Below are 18,507 nucleotides of genomic sequence, written 5' to 3' on the forward strand. Positions count from 1 at the left end.
GAGATGGGACGGGCATCCTTACAGTACAATCTTAACTATGCTCTTTTTTCCCCAGTGGTCCTTATGTCCTAAAAAGTTTAGGTGGTTTAAAGCACTCCCTGCACACCTTCAACATGGTTGAAGCTTCTCTTCAATCACTTCCTGAAGTGTTTCCCCTTCTGCCAGACCCCCCTGCCCCCCCTCCTCAATTACTTGTGCCATTATTTTTACTGGCCTTGCTCCTATGCTTTAAACAGCAGCCTGTCCAATGGTTAGCAATGCAGCTGGAGCTTTTTCCACTACTTATTTCCATGCTAGGAAAAGCTATACATGCTTATTTTCTGTGTGGCAGGCTGCTGTTAAAAGGTAATTGAGCAGGGCTATAAAAATAACAACACAGCAGCGACTGCTCTGGTTAGAAACAAAGCAGCATCTGCCAGTAGCCTAAAGATTAACTGGGCAATTGCAGCATGAGAAGCACCTACCTTGTTATGCGCACTTTCAGGAATGAAAGCCCTTTTCTCCACTAAGCTTCCTTTTACACCTGCTGTTTGCATACACTCTGACATCCCCAAAACCTCTGAGCCCTATTGGCACAAAGCACAGAGCCCCCATGGTATGGTTTTCACTAGCCTTGCCCTTCTAGGGCGGCCACTTGTGCATCACCCCCAACCCCCAAAAGAGGACACATGAGCAAACCGTTTTCACTAAGCCAGATATTGTTGGACTCCCAACATCACATCGACACATAGAACTGTAGAGTTGGAAGGGACCCTCTGAGGATCATCTATCCAACCCCCTGCAAGGCAGGAATAGGCAGCTGTTTCACACAGCGATCAAACCTGCAACCTTGGCATTATCATCAGCATGCTCTAACCAACTGAGCTCTCCAGGCAGCCTGAACCCGATCAAGGATGATGGGAGTCCAACATCTGAACAAGTCCCCCAGCCTGGCATAAGCTAATAGAGTATCTGGATAGATTAAAAACAAATAAGAAAAAGGCTATAATTTAAACCTAAATATATATCTCAGCATAGCAGAGAAGACTGCAACCAGGTTACCTTTGCACCTGCTTGGTCTGATGCCCAGGAATCAGCAACTAGAAGACCTTTGCTCTTCCTTATCTTTCAACTTATGACTGGACAGGCCTTCAAACACATAACTATTTCATTTAGAGGACTGTCCTCTGTAAAGCAGGGCACATCACCACCCTATTTACATCTGGAAGTTTTCCCTCTGGTCTGCCACAAAGCCCTGCCCCTTGAACAAGCCAGCTCCCACTCAGATTGGCTGTTAAAGCCTCGTGAGCGTTCCCCAGTCTTGGCATGACTAGAAAGGAGGGGGGAAACCTTTCCCACCTGCTCCAAAACCAGGAAGGAGCCAAGCACCCACTACACCTGCCTTGCTACAATTGCCACCCCCAACAATACCACAAGGACAGGTATTCATTTCACTAAAGTTGACTTATGCTTTTGCACAGTAACGCTGTTTGCTAACCATCTTGACCACTGTCAAATTATCAAACAGGCTAACCAAGGTCAGGCCTACTGGAATTGGCACAATATGGCGCCCGCCAACCCCAAAATTTCCTGGTATAAGGGCCCTTCTCAGGAGCGCAGGCCCTCTTCAATCTATGACACTGGTTTGGGATCATGTCAGTGCTGAAGTAAAAGAACCGATATTGTGTTACTGTTATTGTAATTGAGCTCCTGTATTGCAACATACAAGATCCACGTCTCTGGGGAGACTGACATGTGTATAAGTACTATTTGGAAGCATTGGCGACTTCAGTTGTTTACAGAACTTAAAAAACGGTCAAGGCTGAAGTGCATCTAAGAAAGGAGTTTAACTGACACGGAACTAGCCAGCAAAACCAGTTGTGTAAAGTTCAGTAAGCCTGATTTGCCAAGTGCCCTGGGATTTGCCAAATACAACAGCTTTCACCAATGGGATCGTGGCAATTGAGACGATGCGTAACAGAAAGGGGGGTGGAATACACAAAAGCAAGCGGAGCTATGCAATTTTTCCATGCTCTCATCCCCCAAGCTCCACAAAGCCTCCCTCACCTAACCAGGTATCATGCAAAACCCGAGCAGAAACCTCGACTATGTACAGCAGCCTTGATTTCAAGTTTATTAGTCTTCTTGCACTTTTTTTTTTTTACATGAAAGAAGGGCTATTGATGAACTGAGAACAATGCCATACAGAACCACAACACATTACTTTATAACCTAGCAAACCAAAACAAAGGCCCAATCTCCGAGCAGTGAGAGATTCCAGGTATGCTTACCCAGAGTTCGGTTTCCTTAGAATGAAGTTCGTTCTGTTGTGTGTTTAGGATAAGGTGGTACCTCGGGTTAAGTACTTAATTTGTTCCGGAGGTCTATACTTAACCTGAAACTGTTCTTAACCTGAAGCACCACTTTAGCTAATGGGGCCTCCTGCTGCCGCCGCGCCGCCGGAGCCCGATTTCTGTTCTCATCCTGAAGCAAAGTTCTTAACCTGAAGCACTATTTCTAGGTTAGCGGAGTGTGTAAACTGAAGCATATGTAACTTGAGGCGTATGTAACCCGAGGTACCACTGTATATTGTTTTATTTACACATATATACAACCCGAGAACAAGACGGAGGGGCTCTAAGCATTAACACCCCAGGAGATCTTGCTTCCCCATTAAGCTTCCAGGGGAGCCCCAAAGCCCAGTACAGATCAGGAATGTCTCTGTCTCCAGTTTCAGGCCTGCTTCCAACCCATATCAACAGCAGTGGCTTTTGCTCTCCTACCTAACTGCTGAGTGAGCAGAGGTTGGGGGGAAGGCCCACCCATTTGTTCTATGGCACAGAACAACTTCTGTGTTTATGCTACTTAACTAGCTAGCCAAAGGGATTACCTTAATAAAGGAACTGGGTTGGCAAGCTTATTCTTATACATTCTACTCTCACAGATACAGGATTCCAATAACTAGAAGGGACTCAGGGTATCATCCAAACTGACCCCACCTCCCAAACTCAGAACAGCATTATGGTTTAAAATTTTATCATGTAACCCTAGCAAAACAAACAGAACAATATCAAAGTGGCAGTCAAATATGTGTGACAAAACACAACACTTTTTTTTTCAACAGCATATCCAGTAGTGTATATCAGCAAAGCACAGAAATGCATTCCTCATTCATCAATATTCTATATTTTTCAGGCGTTTTCCCACTCACCTTTTCACATCCTGGAAAATGTTAAAGGAAGACAATTGCTAAAATGAGAGCTTGATGGGATAATTGTTCACCTGTGCTTTTCTGCTGCTTTTCTTCTGAAAATTGCTTGCTTCAGAAAGATGCTCACTGTGCAGGAGTCAATTTGTTTATTGTCTGTGTTGTGATAAAGCACATGCAATGGTGCAGGGGAAAGGAACAAGTTCATAGCTGTAGGAGGGGCCTTCCGCCTTCCAGAGGCAAGAGAGAAAGATGTCACCCCTGGATGTTGTCTGTGTATTTGATAGGATGGCTGGCTGCTGTTAGAAGCTCTAGGCCTCAGTTTTGGTTTCTATTAAAGCAAAGATTAAGTTCCTTTGTTAAGTAGCAGTTCTTACTGAAAGCTTGCCAACCCCTCTGGCTCAACTACAGCATATATTGTTACTGCAGGGTGGTTCTCTTTGTTAGAGTCACTGAGGCAGCTGTAATAATTAAGGAAAAGGAATACAGGTGACTTCTGGTTCTGAGAACCAATCAGAGGCTTGGAAGAAAAGGAAGGCCCAACAAGGCCACAATCACACCATCCATTTAAAATGCTATAATACCACTTTAAACTGCCATGGCTTCCCCCAAAGAATTCTAGGAACTGTAGTTTGTTAGGGTGCTGAGAGTTGTTAAAAGGCCCCTATTCCTCTCACATAGTACAATTCACAGAGTTCCCTGGGAAGCATCATTGTTTGTTAAACCACTCGGGGAACTGTAGCTTTTTAAAAACTAAAAACAAAAAAGTGATTAAGAATGTCAATATGTTGTTGCTGGGAGGGAAGTAAACATATAATACATACAAATAAAATGAATATGCTTTACAGTGCAATCCCATGCATGATTACTTGAAAGCAACCCCACCCACCTTGTGGCCAGCAGAATATACTTTCATGTAAACGTGGCAAGGAGTTCAGCCTAACTCTCCTGCTGAAATCATGGAGTGGCAAAATAGTTAACTTTTGGTTGTTCTGCAGGCTTGGGTCAGTGGATTCTTCTGTAATCTTACTGTCAATGTGACCAGACCTCTGTTATTACATTGCTCCTTACATGAGGAAGATACTTTGGTGGGTGATTTATTTATTTTTATTAAAGTCCTCAAACGTTTATAAACAGGAAAGGAAAAGCATGGTAATTCTTAAAGTGTCTAGAGCCTTCCCTTAAGCCAACTTCTGATGGAGGAATTTTAAAATAAAGATAATGCTTTTGTTTTGCTTTGTAAGCCTTTCCTTACGTCCTGCTCTGTCGTAGGCTGAGCTTCTTCAACAGGAACGTCTGATTGTACTGCATGACATCTGAAAACCAGTTTGGCACCAAAACTCTTGCTTCAACATTCCTCACAGTCTTATACTGCTGGTCAATCTAGCTCAGTGTTGTCCACACTGACTGGCAACAGCTCTCCAACATTTCAGCCGTTTCTGGAGATGCTGAGCCTTGAACCTGGGACATGGCTGATGCTCTACCACTGAGCTACCTACGGCCCTTCCTCTGAAGTCATCATTGCTGCATCTGAAAGGAGTGGTCCAGGTGTGCTTGGGCCTCTCTCTCTGGATCCCAGCCACATCCTCTGTCCCTTATAGGTGTTGCAGTTGAACAGTCCGTCCCTTTTGCCTTTAAAATAAATGTTCAGTTAAAGTATCTGAGAAGGAGGAGGAAAGGATTCAAGTCTGTTGACCTTTTAAGTATTTATGCTTAATTATAATAAGCCTAGACCTGGAACAAGATCGACTCTTGCATAATGTTTGTTTTGTTTTGTTTGGTCTCGTTTCCACAACGTATGGGATGGGTTCCGTGCTGGGTTTCTTTAAATTATATATTATTTTAAAAATAGTCTCAATGGGTGCATTGTCCAAGGACTCCAATATGTGAGTCATCCCTCTCCATTTCTAGATATTTCCTTTCACCTGCTAATAGAGGCAGGTAAGGATTCCAGAGGACTCTCTCTGTGTGGTTTTTGCTCCCTGCTGCTGGATGGGGAGAAATGGGGTGGACAAGACACCAGAGAGTGGTCTTTTTAAGTACAGACACATAGTAGTTATACAAAGACTGATTTTCAGTGTAAAGGTCTGAAGATGAGTATGTACACAGGGGCTTTGAGATTCTTGCTGAGCCCATTCAAATCTAGAACTGGGGCAGAAATGTGATTCAGTTTTCATTTAAAGGCAAATCTACCTATTACACACTTTCTGAAACAATATACAAACTAGAACACAAACACCCATCAAAATTTGCACTTCTCCAAACAAGTAATGTATTGAATAAAATGCATATACTAGATAAAGCATGCCTTAAAATGCATATATTTATGAAAGTAACAGACGAAAAAGCATTATATATGAGGAAACTGTAGATTATGCAAAATTGCAAACAAAAATGTGTATATTGGGAGAAAAATCACATGAGGGCTTTCATGAGGACTAAAAAAAAAAAGGATTTGAGAAACTGAAATTGACAGATTCACCCATCCTTATAAATCTCAGTGTCAAAGCTAAGTGAAAGATGTGATATACTTTTCTATGCATATAGCATCACAGGATTACTTGAGAAGGCTAGCTCAGCACAATCTTAATCTCAGGGTTGTGGGTTCAAGCCCCATGTTGGGCAAAAGATTTCTGTAACGCAGGGGGTTTGACTAGATAACCCTCATGGCCCCTTCCAACTCTACAATTCTATGAGAAGTCAGCCTATGGGAATAAATTGCTGCATCTGAAGAGGCCCACCCACATCCATCCCCACTCCACCCCACACAATCTAGATATACGAAAAGGGAGAACCATTTTCAACATTTTGTACTTATCTGGATTCAAATTTCCATCACACTCCATGAGAAAATCGATACTCCAAGATCATAACCAACCAGGGATCAATGTCACATAGTGTCCATTTGTTTCAATGGGACTCACCCAGGTCATCCTAGGACTGCAATCGCAATGAAAACAGTAGGGCATGCTCTTGAATAAATGCACATAAGGCGGGTCGTAAGGCTCCAATTCTCAAACCATTTTCTTTGTAATCGTCCCAAAGCCCAGTTGCTGCAGCAAATTATTCAAGAGCTGAATTCCAAATGGTTTCTTGTATGTAAAGTGAATGGCTAATAGCAGTGATCAAAAGCAAACTGTCAGTAAGTCTGAGCAATGAACAGTTTTGAATGATGAGGGATGTCCTTTCCTGCTCATAAGTAAGGACTTAAGAAACGTTGATGGAATGCACAATTCATAAATATTCCGACTTTAACCATGAGTTCCTTGTACCAGACAGCCTCTGTCCCTGTTACTATTTCCCCCTTCAACACAAGGTGTAGGATGGGATGGAACATCCTGTTCCATTTTAAATTCAGTTCCCCACATTTCCTCAGCAGTTTACAATTAAAATACAATAAATCCCCATTAAAATATGCACGGAACAACAAAGTAAATAAACAGGGAAGATCAGCTCGTCTGTAGCTGTGGGGCTGTTAGGAAGACAGGAAAGCTCTTGGATTTGTGGGAGGAAGCAAAGAATGTAAATTCAATCAATATTGTCCTGGCCCTCACTGCCAGATGAAGAACTCAAACTCCCAAAGGTTTCTGCCAAAGACTTTAATGCTTAAATCAGAGCTGTGCATAAGCAAGGCACAATTACAAGGTACGGCAGGAGTGCAGGAGAATACATGTCCGGGAGCCAGCTAAGGTGTTTGTTATGGTTCCAAGGGGTTGCTCGAGAGCAAGCAGGCAAATGCCTCCCTCTCGGCTGTGAAGCCTTGCTTTTGATGCCAAAATAAAATTTATCTGTCCAGAGCGCCACTCTCCCGTGGCTGGCTCATTCACTGGCAGAATCCGTGAGTGGGCGGTCCTTAAACCTTCCCCAGCAGAGTAGTTTCTTGACGCCCAGTCTGCGCCTCCCCTCTTGGCGCGGAAGCCTACTGCGCAAGGAAGGCGTGGGTAACGGGGGACCTCTCTCCTTCCCGCTTTGCTCAGGCAAGGTGTCCTGGCACCGCCTCGCCTCCTCCGAGCCCTGAAGCTCCTCTCCACTGGAGGCGTGGTTACTCTCCTCCGCTGAGGAGGAGCTGCTTCCCATGATCTTTGGGGGCTCTCTGTAATCCATCCGGCTTTTCCCCTCTCCCCCCTGAGCCGATGGCAGTTCCCTGACAGTGTTGATCCATCAAGTAACATGCCTCCTGCACCTTCCTTCTGCCAGCCAGAATCCCAAGACCGGGCAAGCGAATGGAAACTACAGCTGCGCTGAGCTTGCAAGCTCCGTTTGTGTCAATTCTGGCGTTCCTGTGCCCTAGGAGGTGGAGATGGAGTCAATGCCTGTTTGGCGTCAGATTCGATCTCAGCGGCCTCCCTCATCACTGACAAGGGAGTGTGCTGGAGGTGGTTCTATGACAGGAGGGATCTGACTAGCTGTGTCCCGTGTCACTAGAGCAGAATGCTCCTCTGGCAACCTGCTTGGTCCCTCCCCAAGAACTAACTCACCATCCTCCATGCTCTTTCCCTGACCCTTCTTGGTCATCTCCCACTGATGCTTTCCCAATCTCCGCTAGGATGCTCCCCAGCTCCAGCTAACTGTGCTCTTCCCAGTCCTCTTCGGGATCAAACTAGCCCCCCCCCCCACGACATAAATAAAAAAAGAAATAAAATCCACTTGAATAACCGCAGCAATCAGATGGTGGTAAACTTAAAATACAGACCTTCATGCGAGGAAGTTTCCCTGCCACCAAATCTTCCTGTACCAATTTCCTCTTCAAAACTTGGAGAGAGTCAATTATATCTGAGTGTTGTTATGTATTGATGTCATCTCCACAATGACCTTGTTTTTATGATGCTGTAGGTACTTGATAAAAAGCTTCTTATCCTAATGAGCCGTATAGCGGGAGGAAAGGACGGCAAGGTCGAGAGCGTATGTGCTAATAAGACAAGCAACGGAAGTATTTGTGTACTCAGCATCAAAACAAATTGCAACACCTTCCACCTTCCCTGAGAACATTGTTTACGGCTGGCCAAGAGACAGCGTTCTCAACAAGGCCAACGTAGAATTGATTGCATCCGTGGAACAGCCAGGAATAAATAAATGAATTGTTTTATTATAAGTAGTGTTTTCCCTAATAATGCAAAGCAGACGAGGCAACAAACAAAATGCGGTGTTTGTGTGTTAAAATCTGTAAGTCTACCCATTATTAATGCATTACATATTTGCATTACATTACATATCTTTGTTACAGGGACGCGGGTGGCGCTGTGGGTAAAACCTCAGTGCCTAGGACTTGCCGATCGCATGGTCGCCGGTTCGAATCCCCATGGCGGGGTGCGCTCTCGTCGTTCGGTCCCAGCGCCTGCCAACCTAGCAATTCAAAAGCACCCCCGGGTACAAGTAGATGAATAGGGACTGCTTACTAGCGGGAAGGTAAACGGCATTTCCGTGTGCTGCGCTGGCTCGCCAGATGCAGCTTGTCACGCTGGCCACATAACCCGGAAGTGTCTGCGGACAGCGCTGGCCTATAGAGTGAGATGAGCACACAACCCTAGAGTCTGTCAAGACTGGCCCGTACGGGCAGGGGTACCTTTACCTTTACCTTTACATATCTTTGTTACCTACATAGGCAGATTTTTCTTTCTCCTCTATCTCTAGTAACACCTATTGAGCTCAGTGGGGCTTACTTCTAAGTAAGCATGTATAGAATCATTTACACTTTACATAAAAGGGCTGCAAGCAAGCAAGCAAGCAAGCAAGCAAATAAATAAATAAATAGCATTCTAAATGCCTGAAAGCCTGCTTTTCTATTTATCGTTTTAAACATCATAGCATCAAGAGCTGGAAGGGATTCCAAAGGTCATCGAGCCCCAGCCTCTGCAATGCAGGAATCACAGCTGTATTTTGAGGCACAACTTATTTTGCAGCTGGTTAATATTTTGTTATTTTAAATTAAAGCTTTTTTGTAGCCTAGGACTATTTCTGCGATACATAAATAAGAAGTTAAAAATAAACCGAAATGTTATAATGAGGAGTGACCGCTCTTAAACAAGTATCTTTATTTTTTTCCACTTTCAGTCTCTAAATACCCAATATATTAGTAGCACGGGGCATCAGAAAGCTAAGCGATGCCACTATGTATGTAGCTTCTACCTCTTTCATTGAGGTTATGCACGCACATCTCTACTTTAGTTGCTACTGTGAGCTGCCACGGGACTGACCTCTGCTGGAAAGAGTTTTGATTGCACCGTAAGTTTTCATGCACTGAACAGAACTCCTCAAAATAAACCAAAAATATACATACCTATATTTGAGATTGAGCTTCAAAAGCATCCTCCCTCGTTCCATCATGCAGGTTCACAGCCAACGTATTCTGGGGCAAGAAAACTGACATCACACAGGAGGTTAATCACATAAAGAGAGCCTCCGGCCAGCAACTATTCCCTGAATCAATGAACTGGAAGTGCCATGTGACGGCTCCTGCTTACATAATTTTCTTGACACATCAGCATTATAAGTAACCCAACGATGGATCTTTGCAATAGATCATGATGACGTTTAGCACTAGGTTCGCCAAAGATGCCAGGACAGCATTTAGCACACCTGGAAACAAAATGATTATAGACGAAGGCGGTGGGGGAACAGAACAGAACATCAGACGCAAAGAGATTTACAATATTACCTCCTACCATATTGGGTGCTTCTAGAGCTTCAGCCAGTCCCAACATCCTTGTGCTGGTTTGAGCAGGGCCTGACAAGCCTAGTGGCCAGCAGAAAACTAGTTTCTCTCATATAGAAGTTAATACCCATAGCAAAACAAATTCCAGAGGGCTGGTTGTGCCCTGTTTGCTGTCAGACGCAGTCTTTTGACAACAAGCTTCTGCAACAAGAAATTATAGGCACCACAATAAATTTCTCTCTCTCTCTCTCCTTTTCTCTTTCTCCCTACCCCTTTCGCCTTGCAGAAGGTTTTCTGCTAGTCTTAAGCCACTGTTGGATAGACTAGATCAGTGTTTCCCAAACTTGGGTCTCTGGCTATTTTTTGAACTACAACTCCCATCATGCCTCGCTAGCAAGATCAGTGGTCGGGGATGATGGGAACTATAGTCCAAAAACAGCTGGAGACCCAAGTTTGGGACACTGGACTAGATGGTAGATAGGGAACCTGTGGTCCTCCAGACGCTGTTGCACTCCCAACCTCTATCATCCCAGACCACTGGCTGTGTTGACTGGAGCTGACGGATTTTGAGAGTCCAGCAACATCTAGAGGACCACAGGTTCCTCACTTTCTGCAACAGACCTTTAAAGGGAAGACTCATTCTCAGGAAAAAGTGAGTGACCTACCACGGAATGGGAGAGAGGAGGCAAACCATCCAATAATAAGTGAAAATAGATCTTTGCCGTGGGTCAGTTTTCTAGCAGGTAGAAATATTCAATGGAATAGCACATGCCCTCTTGTAGTGCCTCTTGTCAGTAAATCAAGTTGGGATTTGTGCCGAGTAGGGGGTAATGTTTTGGTATCACGCCTCGAGCTACTGAACACAATGACACACTGAAAAGAGGCTGAAGAAATTGCTTTGAGTCCCTTATCCAGCAAGCAAGGGGTTTCTCAAAAAAAAAAAAAAAAAAAGCTTATTCACAAAATTGCTATATTGTAAATGACGTTGGTTCCTCTGCCTCCACTGCAACTCAGCGCTAAGTTTACCTGGAAGTAAATCAACAGAGTTAATTTCTAGAATACATTGGTGCCCCGCAAGACGAATGCCTCACAAGACGGAAAACCCGCTAGACGAAAGGGTTTTCCGTTTTTCAATGCGCTTCGCAGGACGAATTTCCCTATGGGCTTGCTTCGCAAGACGAAAATGTCTTGCGAGTCTTGAGATTTTTTTTCGCTCCCCCCCTTTTTCTAAGCCGCTAAGCCTTTAATAGCCTTTTAGCAGCTAAGCCGCTAAGCCTTTAATAGCCGCTAAACCGCTAATAGCGCTAATCCGCTAATAGGGTTGCTTCGCAAGACGAAAAAACCGCTAGACGAAGATACTCGCGGAACGGATTATTTTCGTCTTGCGAGGCACCACTGTATGTGCTTAGGAGTGCAGGCATGGCTCAGCTCGAAGGGGACCACCTGCAAGTTTTGTCTAAGCAAGCCAACAAAGTTCAACAGGATATTCTTCCTCCCATGAAGTGTGAGATAAAAATGGGCCTGAAGCAAAAACCCTTTAAACCATGGAAGATTTATTCCTTGAAATGTTTCAGAAGTGCAGCATCTTGGGGTACATTCAAAAGTGTTACATTTACAGTATGAACACACAGAGACAGAGCTGAAGGATCCACATTCAAGTTAGTGCTCAACCATGAAACTCATTAGGTGACCTTGGACCTATTGCTTGCGTGTTCTCTCTCTCTCTCTCTCTCTCTCTCTCTCTCTCTCTCTCTCTCAGCCTAACCTATCTCACAGGGGTGTTGCAATGATAAAGGGTTGGGGGGGGGGAGAGACGACACATGTTTGTGGGCCTGAGCACCTTGGAGGAGTGGAAGCAGGATAAAACCTGCATGTCTTTATGTTAGGAATACCAGCTTAGAGGAGCTGGAACCCATTCATCAATCATGATATGCTCCTGTTGGGTTTTCTACAAACTGGAAGGGGTGTCTCTGTAGCAATAGGATTGTTTCAAGTGTGTGGCCATCTTCTCCCCAAGGACAGCACCCACACAAGCCCTACATGGGCGAGAAAGAACGCAGGAGTTCGTGAGACAAAAACTGTAGAAAGCGATGGAGGCAAACTTTCCAGACTGTGGCAAAAAAACACCAGTAGCTGCGCAAGCAAGAGGCAGGGGGCACCACAACGCTCGCTGCCGCCCCCCCCCCCAACTAAGACCAAAATATTTCTCCTTGGTTGGCCTAGCTCTACAATCGAGATCACATGCAGAGCACCTGAAGGCATGATCCTGCACCTCAAGGCCCCTTTCTGAAATGGCTGTTCTTCATCATGCCTGTGACCAAGAACACAAGCCTGTTGTTGAAATCAGTAGTACAAAGTTTAGTTAACTATCTGATCTACAGCTAGTACAATTATCCAGTGTTTCAGGTTCATTCAAGTAATTACAGTACTTTACACCCTTCAGAAATTCGATATTGCCTATATACACAGTAGTTTAAGCTTCTTTTAAGGCTTTCCAAAGTAAGCATGAAGGTTTCCAGAGAGATTGCTGCCACTGCACTCCAGGCAAACCACTCAATGCTTCTTCTTAAGTTTCCAGCTCATGGTTTGCCTAGAGACAAACCATGAACCTGGGTTCAGATGACACGCTAAATCATGGCATGCTCAGAGCAGCAGCAGCAGCAGCAGCACCAGAGAAGGACAGTGGTCAGTTTTCTCTCCAGGAACCCTCAGGCACATGAGCTCATACTAAGGCATGGTTTGGCTTAGTGTCATGTCAACCAGTTCACTCCAAGTAGTAACTGATATATAAATGAGCATTTATCCCATGAACACAACCCCTTCACTCTTCCCCCTTTGTGTCATTAAAGCAGGGAGTCTTTAATTAACCACAATTGAAAATAGCCAAGATATTGAGCGAACTTCAAACCCTGGTTTAAGATCCCAGCCTCTTCCAAAGTTCCACAGCTCCCCAGTTCAGATAAAATAGAAAACTATGGTTAATTAGGCTTCCTTGTTTGGTTATAGCTCGTTTGAAGGGAGGAGCCAAAGGGACAGCATGCACAGATAAAAAGCTTGTTCCGATCTTATGTTGTTGAGATATGATCATCAAACCAGCTCATTGTTTAAAAAAAGAAAGAAACACAAAGGCTTGGATCCAGACTATAGTCATTACCATAGGCCTATTGAAATCATGACTAATTTGTCCCCTTGTTTTCCATGGGTCGACTTTAAGCATAGCTAAGTCTGGCTCCAACTCAGTAGATTTACAAAAGAAAATACTGATAATGGCTCAGCACAGCAGTTTGCTGCCCAGAATTCTTTTCCCTCATTCAGTGTGATTTCAGTAGTCAACGAAATTCCAGCTGCACCAGATTCACAAACCTGGTCATTAATGAGATGCAGTTCATTCAGAGTCTTACATCCGTAAGCTTCTTGTTCTTTGAAAAGGCTGGAAAGGCTTTTTAAATGCCCACCCCAACAGCATTGGTCTCTGCTTGCTTTTTTCTGGAAACAGAACCGCTTCACTTTCAGGAGTAGGAAATCGCTCCTTGTACACCTCAGGATAGGATTTCTGAAACTAGAAAGGAAGCATGCAAAGATTAGCTAATGAATTTATTCGGGCCATTTGAAAGTGACTTGCTTATTCAAGCAGAACATGTCCAGTCTCTGACTACAAGGGGGGTGGGGTGGGGAATGCGTTCATCTCTTGCCAAACATTATGGAAGAGGAACTTAACTGCATAACAGTGCTGTGCTGGGAGACTTTTGTTCCACTCTTTGCTCACTAACATCTGGAGTCCCATCTTGTCCCCTCTTGCCTTTCAACATCTACAGAAAGCTGCTGGGAGAAGTCATTTAGAGGTTTGGGCTCAGGCTTCATCAATATACAGATGGCATGCAGTTATTCCATCATTTAATTCTAGGGAGGCAGATGAGACCTTGAGCCACCTGGGGGCAGTACTGAGATGGAAGAGGACTCGAAAAGCTGGATCTGTATCCAGACAAGAGGAAAGTACTGCAGCTGGGGAAATCTGCTAATCTGCATGGAGATTTGAATCTGATTATGATGGGGTGACACTACAGTCTGTGAATAGGTACAAGAGAGCTGCAGGTGGCGTTGCTTGCCAAGAGTGCTTTTGACCGGCAAGGGCTAGGTCAGTAGTGCAGCCCAGTTTCGGGAAAACAGTCCTAGCCACTGTGATCCACCCCCTGGTTAAATCCATCTTAGATTACAGTAATACTATGTGTGCCTGAAGCTGCTCTTGCAGAGGATTTGGAAACTGAAACTGAGGAGCAATGTGGTAGTGGGAACCTTTGCAAAAGTTGGGCATACTTATCTTATCTCACCTCTTGTGTACTGGTTAACTTGGTCACCCATTTTCCCCCATTTTAAAGTGCTGACTTTAAAGTGATAACATCTGGGGGATGTTATCTGAAGGACCAGTACACCTGTATGAGCTGGCCCAAGCATCTGAAGGCCTCCTCTCTGGGCCTCCAGCAAGAGCTTATAGGGATTTCTCAATGGCAACACCCTTTGAACTCCTTCCCTAGGGAGGGGTGTGTGGCCTCACCATTGCTGGTCTCTTTTTAAAAAAACAAACAAACAACCTTTAAAACATGTTTATTCAAGTCTGCATTTGGCTAAATAGTTTGTACTCAGAAATACATTTAGCTGTTAATTTTTCAGTGTGTGTGTGTCTGTTGTAACTGTATTTTCTTTTTTTAAAAAAATCAACGTGAAACTTTTCAACGTACAATACAATAAAAGCCAAACTAATCTAAATAAAAATAGAAGAGAAAACAAAACACACTAAAATATAAAAGAAAGAAAGAAAACAAAGAGAAAAAGCATAAGAAAAGAAAAATACTATCAGAGGGGCATATTAACCCTTGTCCCACACAAAAGATGGTGGACCCTTTCCGGCTCTCACCTGTATTTTCAAGTCCTGTAAGCTGCCTTCTGAGGGCTGTGAGCCCTAAAAGGGGAATTAAACCATTTTTAAACTGCCTCATTCTGGAGAAGTTCCACATTTTCACTACCCTCAAGTTTGTAACTGATGACGTCTCAGCCATGAAAGTACGGTGTGTTATTTAACACCACACAAACTGCATTTAAACCATAAATTGGTATAACATTTCTGCTAGGCAAGCCTATATTTAGGGACCTTACAATAATGACTTCCCATACTGTCATGTGAACCAGGAGGCCTATTATGTCTAGAAAGGGTATTAACTGGAACCCAGTTGGTTTTGCCACATCCTGAAGGCTATCAGGCTTATGAGGACACAGAAGCAGGTTTTTTTTTTCTGTTGGTGGGGTGGCACCAGTGTTGTGAAATGTTATCCCTGCTAAAATAAAGCACACCACTTTGGTATTGAAATTCCACCAGCTCTTGAAGACATACCTATCCTCCTCCTAATCTCCTGAATTGAACCTCCTGCTTTTGCTGTTGTTGCAACTGTAACACTGTTTTAATAGCCCTGTTTATTATGTATTTTAATTATGGATACAAAATGTAATGGGTTTAGGGGTTGCTCGTGTGTAAGTTGCCGCCACTGCTGGCGAGGTTACCTGGTTAAACCCTTTCTGACTGAACAGCCTCCAGCATCGTGACTGTCTCAGTCGCTGGCAGAATCCGTCAGTGGGCGTTTCTTAAACCTTTTCCAGCATAAAAGCTGTTTGACGCCAAGTCTCCTCCTACTCTCTTCTGCGCAGGGAGGGTGTGGGTAGCGGAGTACCCGTACTCTCTCCGCTGGTCTCCGGCGAGGAGTCTTGGAGCCTCCTCTCCGATTCCCCCATCTGCCCCCCTTCTCCACTGGTGTTACGCTGATTTCCTTCCCCAGCAGATGGGCTGCCTCTCTCCCTACTGGGACCCTCTCCGGCATCCCTCTGGAGCCTTCCCTCCACCTCTAGCTCCGATGGCAGTTCCCTGACACAAAACTACATGCATTAATTAGCATGGTGTAGTACAGTGGTGCCTCGCAAGACGAAAAGAATCCGTTCTGTGGTTATCTTCGTCTAGCGGTTTTTTCGTCTTCCGAAGCAAGCCCATTGACAGATTAGCGGATTAGCACTATTAGCGGCTTTTAGCGGCTTATCGGATCAGCTGATAAGTGGCTTAGCGGCTTAGAAAAGGGGGGGAACCCGCAGGAACTCGCAAGACATTTTCGTCTTGCGAAGCAAGCCCATAGGAGATTTGTTTTGCGAAGCACCTCCAAAACAGAAAACTCTTTCGTCTAGCGAGTTTTCCGTCTTGCGAGGCATTCGTCTTGCGGGGCACCACTGTACTTAGGCGTGTCAGACTGGGAGAACAGAGTCACAGAATTGTATAGCTGATCGTCTTAGTCCAAGCCCTGCAATGCATAAGCATCCAAAAAGGAGGAGGCGAAACCAGACCGGAAGAACTAGCACTTGAGGAGCAGAGATATGAGACAAAATGTACATATTCTTCTCATCTGTGTGTGAGGGAGAAATTAGCCTGCCTTCTCCTGCCAGAAAAATTCCTGTCCGTGCCTGAAAGACCAGAGTTCCAGTTCCAATTCAGCCATAAAGTTCACTGGGTGACCTTGGGCCAGTCACAGTCTCTCCTACCTCAGAGGTTGTTGTGAAAAGCATGTATGCTACCCTGAGCTCCTTGGAGGAAAAAGATGGGATATAAATGGAATAAATAAGTGATTTTAGAAACAATTCTAAATTCCGTACAGGGCCCACACACATACAGAGGAGCTGTGTTTGTTGTGGGGGTGAGGTGCTTGAAAAATGACTGGGAAACCTGCCAGGACCAGGATCCTGGTCTCATGTAGAGAGAAGAGGGGTGGGGATCCCTGGTCCCTAAACCACCCCTGCTTTGTAAATGTTTCCCTTTACAAACATCAAGGTTGTTTTTTTTCTGTAGCACTGGTGAGAATATTTACATATGCAATACATATGCTCTTGTCACACAAATATTTGCAGATGTTCTCATGCCATGAAAATCTTCCAGTGAGTTTACAGGATCACAACCAACACAAGCAGATTCAAAGGCGAGAGATAGAAGGGACAGAGGAAGAAACAAAGACCAGAAGATGACTATTTACCATTCCCCATGATAGATAAGAGTAAATATCACATCAAAATCCTTTTTTGGGGGTGGGGAACAATGTGAAGAGGAAAGCTTTAAAAGAGAAATTTTGACCATTTATTTTACCTGCTTCAACTTTTTCTTCTTCTCCTTGATGGACATCTCCCGATTCATCGCAATTTCTTCCAACAAACCTACCAAGGGTTCTTGGCAGCCATTTGTTCTTTGGTGTTCAAACTCATCTGCGCTGATCTGATGACAAAACGACGGTGCAGGCAAGGTCGAATCTGCATCAGCTCCTGGATATTTTATCTGTGTTAGAACAGGTGGGAGGTATGCTGAGAAAAAGAGCTTAAATTTTGGTATCCCAGGATAAAATCTTTTGTGCACGCCTCTCTCGATGGTTATGATTTGAGATCAGGAGATATACACAACCACCACTGCAGGACCTTTAGATGCTATGGCTTGCTTGTCAAATTCCTTCTTGCAAGAGAGATGCAGGAGCAGCGAATTATCTTTATTTTGCCAGGCCTCTCTCCACAAGGACCTACGCTCGTTTTAGAAATCGCCTCGTCTTTTGTGCTGCGTTTTATTAACTGCGCCTTTCATCGTAGCTTTTCAGAACGGATGTTGTAAGCCGCTTTGGGGATACGGTTGAAAAGCAGCACACAAATGCAGGAGTAATAGTAAAAAATAAATTGTGTGAGAAAGACATTTGCATCTTGGCTTGCGGGTAGATGCCACTGGATGAGTTATTTTCATCTTGTGTTGCAGGTGATGCCAAAGGATTAAAGGATTAGAAAGGCGCTTCCAAGGTCCAGGGATGGGAGAACTTTTTGGCTCTACGGATCAGCCCTGTGGGCCAAAGTTGACAGGTGAGCACTGCCACCCACCTGTCAAAATTCCTTGCATGGGAATTTCCAGTAGAGGGCTGGCAAAGCAGTTGTTTCCTCCATCTTCACACCACTTGACGGGCACAAGATAAATAAGTCAAGGCCCAGCGCTAAGCAAGTTCAGCTGAGGTGAAAGGAGAGTAAGTAAAGGTAGAAAGGTAAAGGACCCCTGGACAGTTAAGTCCAGTCGAAGGCGACTATGGGGTTGCGGCGCTCATCTCTCTTTCAGGCCAAGGGAACCGGCATTTGTCCACAGACAACTTTCCAGGTCATGTGGCCAGCATGACTAAACCGCTTCTGGCGCAACAGAACACCATGACGGAAGCCAGAGCACACGGAAACGCCGTTTACCTTCCAGCCACAGTGATTAATCTACTTGCACTGGCGTGCTTTCGAACTGCTAGGTTGGCAGGAGCTGGGACAGAGCAACGGGAGCTCACGCCGTTGTGTGGATTCTAACCACCGACCTTCCGATCAGCAAACCCAAGAAGATCAGTGGTTTAGACCACAGCACCACCCGCTGTGATCCTGCTTACCACTGGGTTCCTGCTTTGTGTGGTGCTTCCGAGGCTCCTAACAACCAGCTGGCTGCCGGGTGCTTTGGGAGCTGCACAGATCAGACCTTGGGCAAGCCCAGCTTTCACCTGTGTGATGTCAGGTGAAGGGGTGAGTGGCTATGTTCGGCACCAAACGGCCTTACAGCCCCAAACGGGGAAGGCTGGTGGGCCGCCAA

The 18,507-nt window shown here is 44.8% G+C and overlaps 2 protein-coding genes across 3 annotated transcripts in view; both read right to left on the reverse strand.

Annotated features, from left to right (window-relative positions):
• The window catches only part of PDE4D (phosphodiesterase 4D), a 639,723-nt gene extending 636,454 nt beyond the window's left edge, over nucleotides 1–3,269 (reverse strand). The window contains exon 1 of the mRNA XM_082241906.1: nucleotides 3,191–3,269. The gene's annotated coding sequence lies outside the window, so the exon portion shown is untranslated. The remainder of the gene's footprint in view (nucleotides 1–3,190) is intronic.
• An 8,106-nt stretch (nucleotides 3,270–11,375) lies between these two features.
• The window catches only part of DEPDC1B (DEP domain containing 1B), a 35,562-nt gene continuing 28,430 nt past the window's right edge, over nucleotides 11,376–18,507 (reverse strand). For both annotated transcript variants that reach the window (XM_082242018.1, XM_082242017.1), the window contains exons 10-11: nucleotides 17,008–17,193; nucleotides 11,376–13,398 (exon numbers count right to left, since the gene is read on the reverse strand). In XM_082242018.1, coding sequence (XP_082098144.1) covers nucleotides 13,237–13,398; nucleotides 17,008–17,193 — 348 coding nt within the window. In that variant the 3' untranslated portion in view covers nucleotides 11,376–13,236. The remainder of the gene's footprint in view (nucleotides 13,399–17,007; nucleotides 17,194–18,507) is intronic.

The sequence above is a fragment of the Podarcis vaucheri genome (genome assembly GCF_965113315.1).
Source record: "Podarcis vaucheri genome assembly, chromosome: 11".
Taxonomy (NCBI): domain Eukaryota; kingdom Metazoa; phylum Chordata; class Lepidosauria; order Squamata; family Lacertidae; genus Podarcis; species Podarcis vaucheri.